We start from the raw sequence: 13513 nt of genomic DNA, 5'->3' as shown, positions 1-13513 counted from the left end.
GATATGTGCTGCTTAATTGGCTTGCAGCAGATAATGCCATTGGGTTCATAGGAATGTAAAACCTGCCCTGCTGCATCAGACTGAAGACCCAGGCATTTATTTGTTTAATGCACTGCTCTGTCACTTTACATTTTACAAAATCTCAAAACAATAGCACAACAGCCAAAGGAACTGGCCGTCTGTGAAAGCAAAGTTAATGGCCAGAAAATGCCTATGCAGTAAAGAAAAGTATGCGTTAAGCCAAAAAGACAACATAATTAGTGCATGCTTCAAAAGGGAGATCATTCTATGTGGTGGGTGCCACCACCATGAAAGCCCTCCTCCGCATAGCTGCAAGATGAATCTCTGAAGCCATTGCTCAGTGGGCAGGTCCAGTTCATTATTCCGTACTCAGTGTGACCGACCAAATGTCTATAGGAAGCCCACAAGCAGGATATGCAAGCAATAGCACTCTCCCATTTATGAACCTCAGCAAATTGGCTACGATACTGGAAGCAAAGTAGCAGCCACACACAAAAATAAGGAGAACATTCTCCAAAACAAAAAAAGACAGGTGCAATTGTCTGTGCCACCTTTTGAGAGGCTGCAAGAATCCAACACACACAACCTGAATAGAGTAGTTTATTTTTATTTTTTTAAAGTATCCCATCCAGGCTGTTTGCCTCCCCTAATCTCTCCTGGCAATTTTACCCTAATCAGCATTCGGGTGCTGATTTTTAAGGTTACTTGCTGATCTAAAGGAAACGAACACCTCTCTCTAAGAGCACCACTGTCTCCCCCCTGCCTGTGAGCAGTAGTGGCAGTGATAAGGACAGAGGCTTCAGCCATCTCAAAAGAGACAGAATCACAAAGAGCTCCTCTGATCACTTCTGGCATCTGGTCTTCCCCTCATTAGCACATTAAAGCTGCTCTGTCCATTCTATCAGAGCTACTCTGTCCATTCTCCAGAGTTGTCTATGGAGCCATTTATGCTTCTGCTCTTTGGAAACCTCCCCAGTTCAAGAGGCACTAGCTAACCCCTTTCCCAAAGCCCAAGTTACAAACGGGGGGGGGGGGGGTAATATCTTATGCATACAACAGGTACCCAGAAAGCACAGATCTCCCAAATGTCCAAGTTAAGCGGCATACATATATTCCCAGGGGGAGACTTGCCAATTTATGCCTCATGAGAAAATGTATCTCCTCCTTTCACCCCAATTCTATTTGTGAGATTTTTCACAAGTTAAGAATGCAGCTCATTACATAGGCTTTTGCATTATTAATTTACTGTACTGTGAATATTCATTTCTGAATATGCTAAATTAAGTGCATGCCAGGTATATAGGAAGAGGGAAGGGAGGAAAAAGCCTCCAAGTTTAAATGCATTGAAGTCTGTGACCCAAACTGCAGGTGCATTTTAAAGATCACTTGGGAATCTTCCTTCATATCAGCACCACTCTGAAATGATTCTTCTGCTTTTCCCTACACTTTAATATGTTACCTCAACCCACTCCAACAAGTGTGGGAAAATATACTCTCCCGTTTCCCTATCTCATCCTGTCCTGTGACTAGACTTCCATTTGAAAGAAGACACCTGTCAATCCATATAGTCCAGACATCCCCAAACCTGGTGCCCTCAGGATGTTTTAAACTGCAACCCACATCATTTATAATGACTGGCTTGGGAGTTGGAGTCCAACATCTGGGGAGCATCCAATTGGAAACAACAACAGTCATGTTCTATCTCCACTGTCAGAAGCACCATGGCTCTAAATACCAGTTGCCTGGAATTGCAGGTGGGCAGAGGGCTGCTGTGCTCACATCCAGTTTACGTGCTTCTCACAGGCATCTGTTGGGCTGCTGTGAGAGCAGGCTCATCTTATGACCTTCTCTGGCATCCTGTTCCCCACAGTGGCAAGAAGACAACTGCATGAACTTGCTGCCCAGAAAACAATTGCAGAGGCTGGCTGGCTCAGTTGGTAGAGCATGAGACTCAATCTCAGGGTTCTGGGCCCACCTTGGGCAAAAAGCATTACAGGGCGTTGGACTAGAGGACCCTCATGGTCCCTTCCAGCTCTAGAGTTCTATGATTCTGTGATACTTTCCTGCCATTCCCCCAACAACTGATATTCAGAGGAATACTCCTTATGAATTTGGAGATTCCAATTCACCATCACAACTAATCCTAGGAAGAGAAGGGAGCTGCTCCCTGGAAGCAGACACTATAGTTCAGCATTTGCTTCTCCCTGTTCCTTTAAAAAACAACAACCAGGATGTCTGCATCATTGATTCAATCACCAATTGTTTTCTCGGCAGCTTCAATACATCCAACTTATAGCGCCTTCATTAAATTTGGAGAGCTATTCCCTCCAAGGGTGCCGACTTGGGTCCCGGCCTGCGGGTGCCCCGCAGCGCATGTGCAATGTGACGTCATGGCGTCAGGTTCCACATGTGTGCACCGCTGCTCTCTATTGCCACTTCCTGCTTGGAGCTTGCCTGGGAAATGATAGGAAAGGGAGAAAAGTCACAAGGGAACTCCGGAGCTGCATGGAGATCACTGGCCAAAGGCCAGGCTGCCTCCCGGGAAACCCTCTGCACTCCTGCCACCGCCATCCACCTCAGCAAACCTCGCAGGCTTATATTGCCTGCACAATCACAATCTCCCAACCTGCATTTCCCAACAAACTGGTATTCAGAGGCATCCTACCACCAATGGTGAAAGTAGCTGGGAATGTCTGACATATCAGGGAGTGGAGATAGGGCAGGGCCTAATGGTGCCTGGAAAGCCCAGAGGAGAGTACTTGGCCAGTCAAGGTATGAGCCTAACTAAGCCTGGTACCCCGGGGTGGAGCCTAGTGGGCATCAGGTCAGGAAGAGCAAATATGTATTTCTTTAGGAATATTTTAAGCGTGTCCCTTCACCACCACTAAACAATCCCAGGGTTGGGTGGGGTAGAACAAAATAAATAACAACAAGCACATTTTCACAAAAATAGCATAAAAACAAGGGAAGGGAAGCAGCAATGATAAAACAGCTAAGCATAGAACAGCTTGAATCTTTGATGCTGGTCCTTCACCCTGAGAAGGAAACTAGAGCAAGAGTCAGATGCTCAGCTGGGAATATACCCCACTAAACATTGAGTAAACCCCAAACTTTAAATAAAGACCTGATAACAGAGATTGCCATGCCCACATATATCCTGGCATGCAGGAGGCATCATCAAGGACATATTCCAGGCAATCAAAAGCCCTCAAAGAGGGCACAAAGCAAAGCTGGTGAGAGGTGTGGCCTAGGGAGAGGGGGAGTGGCCTAGGGAGAGTCCTGAGTTCCTAACAGAAAGGCCTGGAGGACCAGAGTTGGCACCCAGGCCTGAGGTTTCCCACCCCTGTGGGAAACCATGGTTAACAGTTTATTGTTGATATGCAGATGGCTCCTGCTTTGCTTATCATTTAGTATGAGCAGAAATGGCAAACCACAATCCCTGGCTTAGCTCTATGTCAGAATTGGGAGTCGTGGTTTGTTTCACTCAATTAATCAGGCATCATGTCATGGTTTGTTTAAGGAGAAACAAACCATGATCCCTGTTCAGACATAAAGCTAAACCAGGAGTTGTGTCTCATTGTTCCAGTTTGCACCATGGTTGCCAACTACAACTACTGAGGTCACAATCACTGAACCATCACTTAGTCATATTAACTCTGTATGGATTAATATTTTAACTACAAACATAACCTTTGATGACACTGTTTTTCTTCCCAAAGGTGAAGCGGGGGGGAGTAATGCAGTGAAAAAGAACCTTCGGATTCATACTTTTTCCACTGCCCTTATGTTAAGAGAAATTAAATAGCTCTTTGTTTCTCTTTATACAAAATCCCACAGGATAGTTCTTTTGTTCTGCACAAGAAAGCTCAAGTGTTCAAGGTTACGAGAATTCATTCTGTAAGACTTGCAAAGTCAAATACATTGGATCTTCAGGTTTATTTTAATTAATAGCAGAAATGCCATAATTTGCCTCTTTAATCATGCAACTCAGATGAACCTGCTGGTTTAGGGTGGCAGAATATTTCTCAAACTATTTTATTTACCGTACATCATCATCATCATCTTGTATTTGGCCTGACTTCAAAGTGGTTTTCCTCTACATTTTTAAACTAAGCTGCGTAGAGTAAGCCCATAACTTATGCACATTTAACTTGTGTTCATTCAACTTTACGCGCATGGTAATTTTTTTTAAAAAATTAAATTAAAAGGGGGCAGAAAGACGGCAGGATTCTGGAGGAAATAACTTAGGCAATTCCACCCGCCACTGAACCCAGTGTGTTTTGACTATGCACAATTTTGGCTTTAGGTGCAATCCCTGTAGCACAACCCCCCACGTTAAGTTGTGGGCTTTCTGTATTTTGGTAGTTTCAATTAGAAAATTGTAGGACCCTAAAACAGATGACTTCTTGTTTTGAAGTCATATTTCCAATACCTTGGAGAAATACTACATTTTGAAAAGCAGCTAACAAATTAAAAACAACTTATGGGAGAATTTGGAGAAGTTTCATGTGTAGAAGACTCACAGTATATTTTCTTCTATAAGCCCGTTTACAGAGCATCCTGCCCTCCCTTGTGCAAGGAGGAGGAGAGGAGAGGGTTGAAGTTAGTGGAAGTGTCCTTCTGCTCAACTATCTTGGCTAGGATAGTCTCCAGTGATTGTTGATGACCTCTCCTATCTTTCCACCAAACATGGGGCAGCTATGAGGCCAACTAGCAGGAGCCAGCAGAAAGCCCCAAAATGGAGCATTCTGAGGGTAGAGAGGGACTAAAGTGGCTTAGAGCCAGTCTCACTGCCAACATGTGACTGCATTGGCCCCAATGTGGGTTCACTTGTTCCCCACCACCACCTTCCACCGTGGCCAACATGAGCAGCCCTGAGAGTGGATGCTGTGGTGACCCCATCACTCCTCAAAGCCCCACCGTCAGGAGGGAAGAGTTTAGAATGAGTCTTTTATTTATAAATTTATAAATTACTTGTTATTAAATTTGATTTAAAAATGATAGTTCTAACAAGGAAACAGAACTTTAGGAGCCAACAAATGGGTACATCAGTTGTTTGAAAGCAAGGCAGCAGAGAGAGAGAGAGAGAGAGAGAGAGAGAGAGAGAGAGAGAGAGAGAGAGAGAATCATACACACACCCCCCCATAAAAAGAACAACCATCCCATTGTTTGGATGGGTCATTTTCTGGTTCACAATGAGAAATGATCCTAGGACAAGAGAGGACCATAGAACTCAATGAAGATGTCCAAGATTTTAACATAGCCAGCACTGAGCACTGGTGTGTCCACCCAACCCACCTAAAATCCTAAAAACAGTGCAATGCAAACTAGACTTGCTCAGTGGGCACTGAGTCCTGAATGCCTATTGGAGGGGAGATATATGTTGGGGGTGGGGGAGTGGAATGGGGTGATGGAACCCTGAAACAGAACCGCATATGGAGGTTCAACTTAGTTGCCTTGTCCTGCACTGAACTGACTAAGGTTAAGAACATGCCAAGAGATGAGCATCCAGTTTCTTGTTTTGCACTGATTTATGGATGCTGAAGTGCAGACTGCACTCTGAACCTGCTGTGGCCAAAGTCCATGCCTCCCTGGGAAGTCTCACAACACACTCAAAAGCCAACAGTCATCATTGTCCTAGAAGTCCCCTCTGACTCGCTCCCCCCCCATCTTCACCAATTAGTGCACTTGCATTGTAGGTGGGTTAAGGGATCATTTCTCTAGACATTCTTTACTGTCTCTCAACAGTGTTCTCTCTCTCTCTCAGAAATGGAAGCAGCGTATGCTGTTATGAAACTTAAGAGAGGAATGATGGACTAGAAGCAGGAGGTATTTGTGCTTCTTGTTCTTCCTGACATTTCATAGCACCTAACACCACTCATGAGTTGATCCCCAAAAACAAATCTACAGAGAAAAAGAAGGGAAAGTGCCCTTCCTATATCGAATGCCATTTGGGGCTGAGATCCTGGACAGAATTCACCACAACACCTTCAAGACAAGAGTTGCTATTTGCTTCACATCATAACATTAGAGTTGCTTCAAGGGTATCTGTTTCTATGACCAATTAAGTAAAAAACGTTTTCCATCTCCGACAGGCTTTCAGGATGTTCCTGGAGTGAGAAGAACTCATTAAAATGATAGCAGTGACATTACTTGAGGACTGGCAGTGACATTGCTCTAAGAATTACAGAAAACATCATCAGGGTTGGTGGTTAAAATAATCAGCTCCAAATTCAGAAAAGCTTGAAAAATTAAAATGCACTCCCATATCTCACCACCTTTCATCTACAAGCAGGGCTTAATTATGGATCTGTCTTGAAATAAATTCCATGGTTGAGATTTGGAATATGTCAAGCAATCACCAAGAAAAACATATACAAAAGCACCTCTGCCCACCCCTCCAAAATGTTCATCTGCTGGGGACCCTTTGCATCCTCCTATCTCTACACCTTTTTGCTTCCACCTTCTTGCTTACTATCATTAGCCACAAGAGCCAAATCATGCATACAAATGGTAACCACCAGCCATATCTTAGGTGGCATTCAACTCAGTATTACTCAGAGTAGACACACTGAAATTAATTAGCATGCCTGAGTTAGGTCCACTCATTTCAATAGACTTACTCTGAGTCAGTGGTTTTCAACTAGTGTGGCGTGGCACCCTGGGGTTCCTTGAATGATGGTCAGGGGTGCCGTGGGCAACACTGGCCTCTGTCCCTCTTTCCTTCCCTCCCTCCTCTGATGCCCTCTCGTGTCTCTGCCTCCCAAAGGCTTGCACAGCTGTTTGTTGCAGCAGCCCTGGCTACAAGCTCCCCAGGTGAATGGTGCCTCTGGGGCAGACCAGGGGTTGCTTCCCAGGCACCTCTCTTTGGGGGAGGGGGGGCATCTCAGAGACCAGGGGCACTGATGCGGCTGCAGGCAAGGGATGACATAACTCGGATCCTGAGTGCAACAAGGGTGCTGCAGAAAGAATGTAGTTGGTTAAGGGAGCCATGGACCCAAAAAGGTTGAAAACCTCTGCTCTGAGTATTAGCCTTACTCTGCCAAACTAGCAGTTACACAGCATACCAGTGCAAGTAGATAAATAGGTACTGCTGTGGTGGGAAGGTAAACGGCATTCTGTGTGCTCTGGCTTCTGTCACGGTGTCCCGTTACACCCCCAGCAGTTTAGTCATGCTGGCCACATGACCCAGAAAGCTGTCTGCAGACAAATGCCGGCTCCATCAACCTGAAAGCGGAGACGAGCACTGCACCCCATAGTCAAATTCAACTGGACTTAACCGTCCTTTACCTTTACCTTACTCAGAGTAAAATTTAGTTGAATACTGTGTTCAAATCAGTGTTCTTCTTTTTAAAACCACTTCAAACTGAATATTTTATGTGGTTTGGAGATAAGCTGTGCTTAGTGACTATCACATACCCATTTCTGGCAGCGAGGCAAATTAAAGCTACTATAAACCATGAAGTGGATGAGGGAATTGGCACACGAGAGGGGAGGAGGAGGAGGACATCCCACACAAGGCTGCTGTATGCTCCCAATAGGCAAACCTTTAGGGGGGGAGTGGGGGGGTTTCAGTGAGAACATTTGCAAAGTGGAGAGACCAAGTAGAGATCGCAAACAAGCACATGCCTCAACCTTGTTCTACTGGCTACAACAGATGGCTTCTTTCAAGCCCAGGAAAGGTCTGTGTGGGTGTACGTGCAGCCACAGGTTCCATGCTGGTGACTCCTGGGCCAAAATGACAAACAGCACTAAGTTGCAGCTTCAGTTATCTTTTATAAAAGTAAGTAAGCAAGCACTGATCAAGTTTGCATCTCTCTTCACAAATGGCTCAAACGCTCAACAGGCACACTTGCACCCTGGCCTGGGAGCACTAATAGGTGGGTCCCTCTGTTTTTCAAGGGTGAGAGGCCCTGCACGTACTCTTTATGAGAGCAGCAAGGTTGCAGACCCATACAATAGCAAGAGGCACAGTGGGTCTTTCATGAGGAAACTCAGACGGAAGTCAATTTCTCACTCTACAGGAGCCTGGCTTGCCAACACATTTAGCAGAGTATACAAGTTAATCAGATCTGGAGAAAATAAAACTAGGGATTTACCATTTATATAGGAATACAGTTATGAAATAAATGGATTTTGAGTCATAGGCTTTTCTGGCAGACTCTTATTTATCCTTTTCAAATCTTTTAAAAAATAAATACAGACCACCTGTAAAGGCAATCCTGATTTCCCCTCGCCAACATTCCCCAGCCCTTGTGTGAAGAAGCCGTATCATCTTTACAATGGGAACTTTCCCTATCATCACCAGCAGGCAAGCTTGTGCTAATCCAAACCCACTGAAAATCCCAGGAGACTTTAGGCTTTGTTTGTTTGGGAATATTGCAAATGCAAACACACACACATACACACACACACACACAATACCTCCTCATGCGAATAAAGAATAGACTAATCTCAACTGCATTTCTAAATCCTCCCTACTTCATGCCCATCATTCAAGGAATCCACACTGGGTATGAACATTTCAGTATTAAGATTTGAAACCGCATAGTATAAATGGTTTCTCCTTGCTGGTGAATTCCATAGGAAAAGGTGCAAACAAAAACCAGCCTCTTCCAGATCCGCAGAGCGAGAGCAGCTGGAGAGAGTCCTGGGTCTATACAAAGCATTGTTTAAAATGGCCTTTCTTAGAGAGTTAACTGCACCATGACAGGGGTACCCAAACACCATCCTCCCCCAACCAAACCTCGTGGCAGAATTAAGACACTTGGGTCCTTTTGTGAAAGGGCTGCCTTTGCCTCCATCACTGCTCTCCTCCTCCCCCCACTACTCAAGGGTTGCTCTACTTGAGCATCAACTCCAACTCTGTGGTTTGCTGCCCTGTCTCCTGGATCGGGGCCGTGCCATCCCCTCCGATTTGGCACTTTATGGAATGAATGTGCTCGCTTGAATGAGAGAAGCAGGCAGTCACTGAGGGCAAGGGAGGGGGCAGCAGCAGTTTAGTTTTCAAAAGATGGCTTTTACACCTCTTCCCTCCCTTAACTCAGGTTAAGCGTGTGGGTGAGAAATGCCAAAGGAGAGCAGGTCAGCATTTTGCATCTCTCACACAGGCTGCAGTTCTCTCTCGTTTTGGGGCAACGCATCCTCTACCCACCATGTTAGTGTACCACCTGCTGCCGCCTCTACAAATGCAAAGCATCCATTTTGCCCCCCAATCACCATTAGCCCTAGGGAAGCTTTCAGAAGTCTCCCATGGCACTAGCCACTGCTCCATATATGGGAGCGGGATGCCCCTGCATTCAAAACCACCCAATCGAACAAAATGGATGGCCCTTTCTTTATACCCGCAGAAACTCTAGGCAACCGAGCAAGACTTTTCTAGAGCGATCCCTATGAGGAGCGTCTGTTGGGGCTCTGGGTGCAACTCGGAGCCAGGACTTAAGAACCGTGGCTGGACCGCTCAGGTCAGAGAGATCCACCTTCGACTTAAAAAAAAAGAGCCCGGCTGAGCATGTGCAGAGCGCCCTTCTTTCGTTCCGCCTGGCTCTCCAGCAATGGACCGGAAGAAGGGATCTTAAGCCGGCGGGTGTTGGCGTTTGCCTTTTCTCTCCCGCAGGAGATCCCGCTCCTGCAGCCTGGCTCTGCGCTCTCCCCGCAAGGCGACTGGAGGAGGGGTGGGGGGCGAGCGAGAGGCGGCGAAGGGCGTGGGCAGCAGCAGCTCACCTGTTAAACACTTTCCGGATCCTCTGGCGCACGCTGGAAGCCGAGGGGGCGGAGATGCTGCTTCTGCCGCTGCCGCCGCCGCTGCCCTCGGGCGGCAGGTTCTCGATGGTGGCCACGACATGGTTGGGCTGCTGCTGCTGCTCCGGAGAGATCATCGCGGCGGGGCTGGCGCTCAGAAGCGAGCAGCAGGGCGCATCGTGCGCCGCCCGGCCGCCCAGGCGAGAATCCCGCGGGGGATCCAGGAGCAGCAGCCGCGGGAGAGGCTGCGCGCCGGGCTTGAGCGCTGCTCCTCGAGGCTCCAGCTCCAGCCGCCGCCGCCGCCTCCTCAGTGCTGCTCAGCCATGAAGCGAGGGGCCGACTCCTCCTCCTCCTTCGCAGGCAGCAGCAAGTGTCCGCCAGCAGCGGGGGGTGGCGGGGCTTCCGTCTGAGGCAGCCCGGAGAAGCGGCTGCCTCGTGTTGGTGGCTTCGCGGCTCCTCTTTTGTCTCCCCTCAGCCCCGTCCGGCGCCTCTGCCTGCTCTCCTCACAGCGCTGCGGTCAGGTGCAGCGCCTGCCGCGAGCTGGCCGCCCAGTCCGGCCAAGGGGGCTGCCTGTGCGCGCGCGCGCTGAGCAACGCAGAAGTGCAGCAGCCGGAGAAGAGAGGGAGAAAGAGCGAGGGGAGAAGCGAAGCAGCCCCACGCCCCCTCCCCTCCTCGAATCGCGCCCACCAGAGGGAGCACGTGCTGGCAAGCCTCTCCCAGGCCGGCCATCCATCCGCCCACCGACCCCTCCCCCGTGTCGGCTTCTCTCTCTCTCTCTCTCTCTCTCTCAATTGTCTGCCGGGAGTTGTAGTTTCTCCATCTTCCAGGTGTTTCCCTTCAGACGCCTGATTAGCTTCAGAACCACCCGGCCTTGGACAGCGGCAAGCACCGGAAGCTCGCTTGCAACTCGGGCTGAGCAAACCCCACAGATCTGGCGCCAAAAATAAGGGGAAAGCTCATGTCTTGCTGCAGCACCTCAAATACTTGATTCTGAAAAGGTGGTGTGGCAGAGCAAGGTGGCACTTTCTGTCTGGCCTCAAGTGGCAAAAAATAATAATCCTGATCTCAGGATTGCAGAATTTACAGCTGTCAGTTCTGAGGGAAGACAAAGAACCACAGCCCAGGTGGGGCTCGCAAGCTTGAAGAGGAAGTGTGTGATTCTCCTCAGCTGGAGGCTCAGGGCAGGTGAGGGTCACGTGCCTCATCAAGCCCAGAAGGTTTTAAAGGAAAGCTGTCCTGGCCAGGATACCGTCTCTGGTTCTTGAGGAGACCCTCCCCCAGCCCAAAGATATCGTATTGGGGTGGATCTTCTGAAGTGCGTTCCTGCACCTTTTGGTGCAAAAAAAAAAAAAAAAAAGCACTGCCTAGGACTTTGTGCATGCAAACTGTGTGCTCTGCCACTGAGCTATGCCCCTTTTCCTACATACCAGGGATTTTTTTTGGGGGGGTGCCCACTACCCCTTCCTACTCCTTGGTGTCCTCCCTGAATGCAAGCCAATACAGAGCATGCATTAGTGGCAAATAATGTATAAATTCAAGAGGGTTGTGGGACACAGTGTTCCAGGAATGGAGAATGTGTGGTTGTTAGGATCTGATTCCCATCAGTTCCAGCCAACGTGGCCAATGGTTAGGGATGATGGGAGGTGTAGTCCAGCAACATCTTGGAGGGCCACAAATGGATATTGCTTATTGCTTGTAAGCCGCGCTGAGCCCGGCCTTGGCTGGGGAGGGCGGGGTATAAATAAAAAAATATTATTATTATTACTATTACTATTATTATTATTATATCCATGACTGGCTAAAGCATTAAGCTAATATGCAGGAGAACCTTGCACTCAACATGCCAGCCATGTTGGTTACAACTGCATCCATGTTCCCACCCTGAACAGAAAAGTGTGAGTGAAAGACCCACTTTCCTAAATGTGCCACGGGCACACATGAAGGAAGTCCAGGGCTTTCTGCTGTGGGTCCCCAAATGTCTCTTTTCAGGCAGCTCCCCTTGTTGTTGTTTAGTCATTTAGTTGTGTCCGACTCTTCGTGACCCCATGGACCAGAGCACGCCAGGCACTCCTGTCTTCCACTGCCTCCTGCAGTTTGGTCAAACTCATGTTGGTAGCTTCGAGAACACTGTCCAACCATCTCGTCCTCTGTCATCCCCTTCTCCTTGTGCCCTTCATCTTTCCAAACATCAGGGTCTTTTCCAGGGAGTTTTCTCTTTTCATGAGGTGGCCAAAGTATTGGAGCCTCAGCTTCACGATCTGTCCTTCCAGTGAGCACTCAGGGCTGATTTCCTTAAGAATGGATAAGTTTGATCTTCTTGCAGTCCATGGGACTCTCAAGAGTCTCCTCCAGCACCATAATTCAAAAGCATCAATTCTTCGGCGATCAGCCTTCTTTATGGTCCAGCTTTCACTTCCATACATCACTACTGGAGGCAGCTCCCCATCACACTTTAAATGTTTATTATGGTAAGCACTGCAGACAGAATTCCTCCGTTAAAGTGTGGAGCTGCTCTTAGAATTGCAGTTTTGTCCAGTGTTTCTTGGTGTCTCTCTCTGTGCATATAAAGGTAAAGTGTGAGGGAAAGAAGTAAAATGTTTCTGGAGGCAAGGTAAACATCAAATAGCATGCCCAGCATATGCTTGTTTTATGTTTTTATTGTGCCTCTCTTCTAACAAGTTCAAGAAAGCGTACAGGGTTTCTCCATAACATTTTGTCCTTACAACAGTCCTGTGAGGTAGGCTAGGCTGAGAAATAATGACTGTCCCAAACTCCTTCAATGAGCTTCAGGCTCAAGAAGGGATTTTAATTCAAATCTCCTCAATCACACTCTACCACATTAACGACAACAACCATTAACCCCAAAGGATACATCTCTGCCTTTCACTTTTAAAATGTTTCCTATGGCAAACAAATCTTTCCAGGTAGCATCAACATAATTTTTTTAAACCACAATATGTAATATCAACATATAAAAAGTAATTGGGATCCTTCCCATAGTTGATTGCAGGGTAGATGCAGTTATGGGGTGAGTGTGTTACATGATACACACATAGGCCCTGCTGTCCTGTTAGAGCCAGCATGAAAAAGATCATCTGGAGTTACAGGTGTATCTTACACTTCTTTGCTACAATTTCAGAGAAACTCCATTTTCTTTTTCTCTCTGCTTTCAGAATGATTTATTGTGCAGCTTGAATTTTACCAGCACAGCTTAGCTTTAATCTAAAGACATCTGTGTTACATAATTTCTGAATTTGTTATCATGAGAGGAGAGCAGACATGGTTAGATAGTATCAGCCTAACAAAGTAAGATCCATTTCATCATTATTTCTTTTATATCTCTGAATGTGTAAGTTTGAGGAAGAGTCCTGTGAGACTCAAAAGTCTGGACATTGCTTTAGTCCAAATAAAGCCATGGTATCACTTGCTCTGTTTCTGCTTTTGTACAAGGAAAAGACCTGCCACAAGTTACACATGCAGACTAATCATTCGGCAACTGCAACTTCTAGTGTTGACTCACAGGTGTGAAGCAGACATTGTTGATCAAAACATTCCAGCCAGGAATGTTCTATATCCCCTTGCAGTATCTCAAACTGAAGTGGTGAAGCATGGAGTGATGGACATATGTGGTGCAATGTTTGCTCAGAAGTATTGTGCCCTGTGAGACTTTGTCCAAGGTAAATTGTTTAGGTTTGCAATCCTAGTGGGGCTACTTGCGTATGGAAGAGCCACAATAGGGACATCAGCATAA

At 47.0% G+C, this 13513-nt stretch overlaps 1 protein-coding gene across 1 annotated transcript in view; it reads right to left on the bottom strand.

The window, feature by feature from the left end:
* Nucleotides 1-10491, bottom strand: part of SLC35F1 (solute carrier family 35 member F1) — a 213539-nt gene extending 203048 nt beyond the window's left edge. The window contains exon 1 of the mRNA XM_081187763.1: nucleotides 9745-10491. Within this exon, the coding sequence (XP_081043889.1) occupies nucleotides 9745-9899 (155 nt within the window). The 5' untranslated portion in view covers nucleotides 9900-10491. The remainder of the gene's footprint in view (nucleotides 1-9744) is intronic.
* Nucleotides 10492-13513: the final 3022 nt, after the last annotated feature.

The sequence above is a fragment of the Podarcis bocagei genome, assembly GCF_964188305.1.
Source record: "Podarcis bocagei genome assembly, chromosome: 3".
In the NCBI taxonomy this organism is placed as follows: Eukaryota; Metazoa; Chordata; class Lepidosauria; order Squamata; family Lacertidae; genus Podarcis; species Podarcis bocagei.
This window is presented reverse-complemented; position numbering and strand designations above follow the sequence as displayed.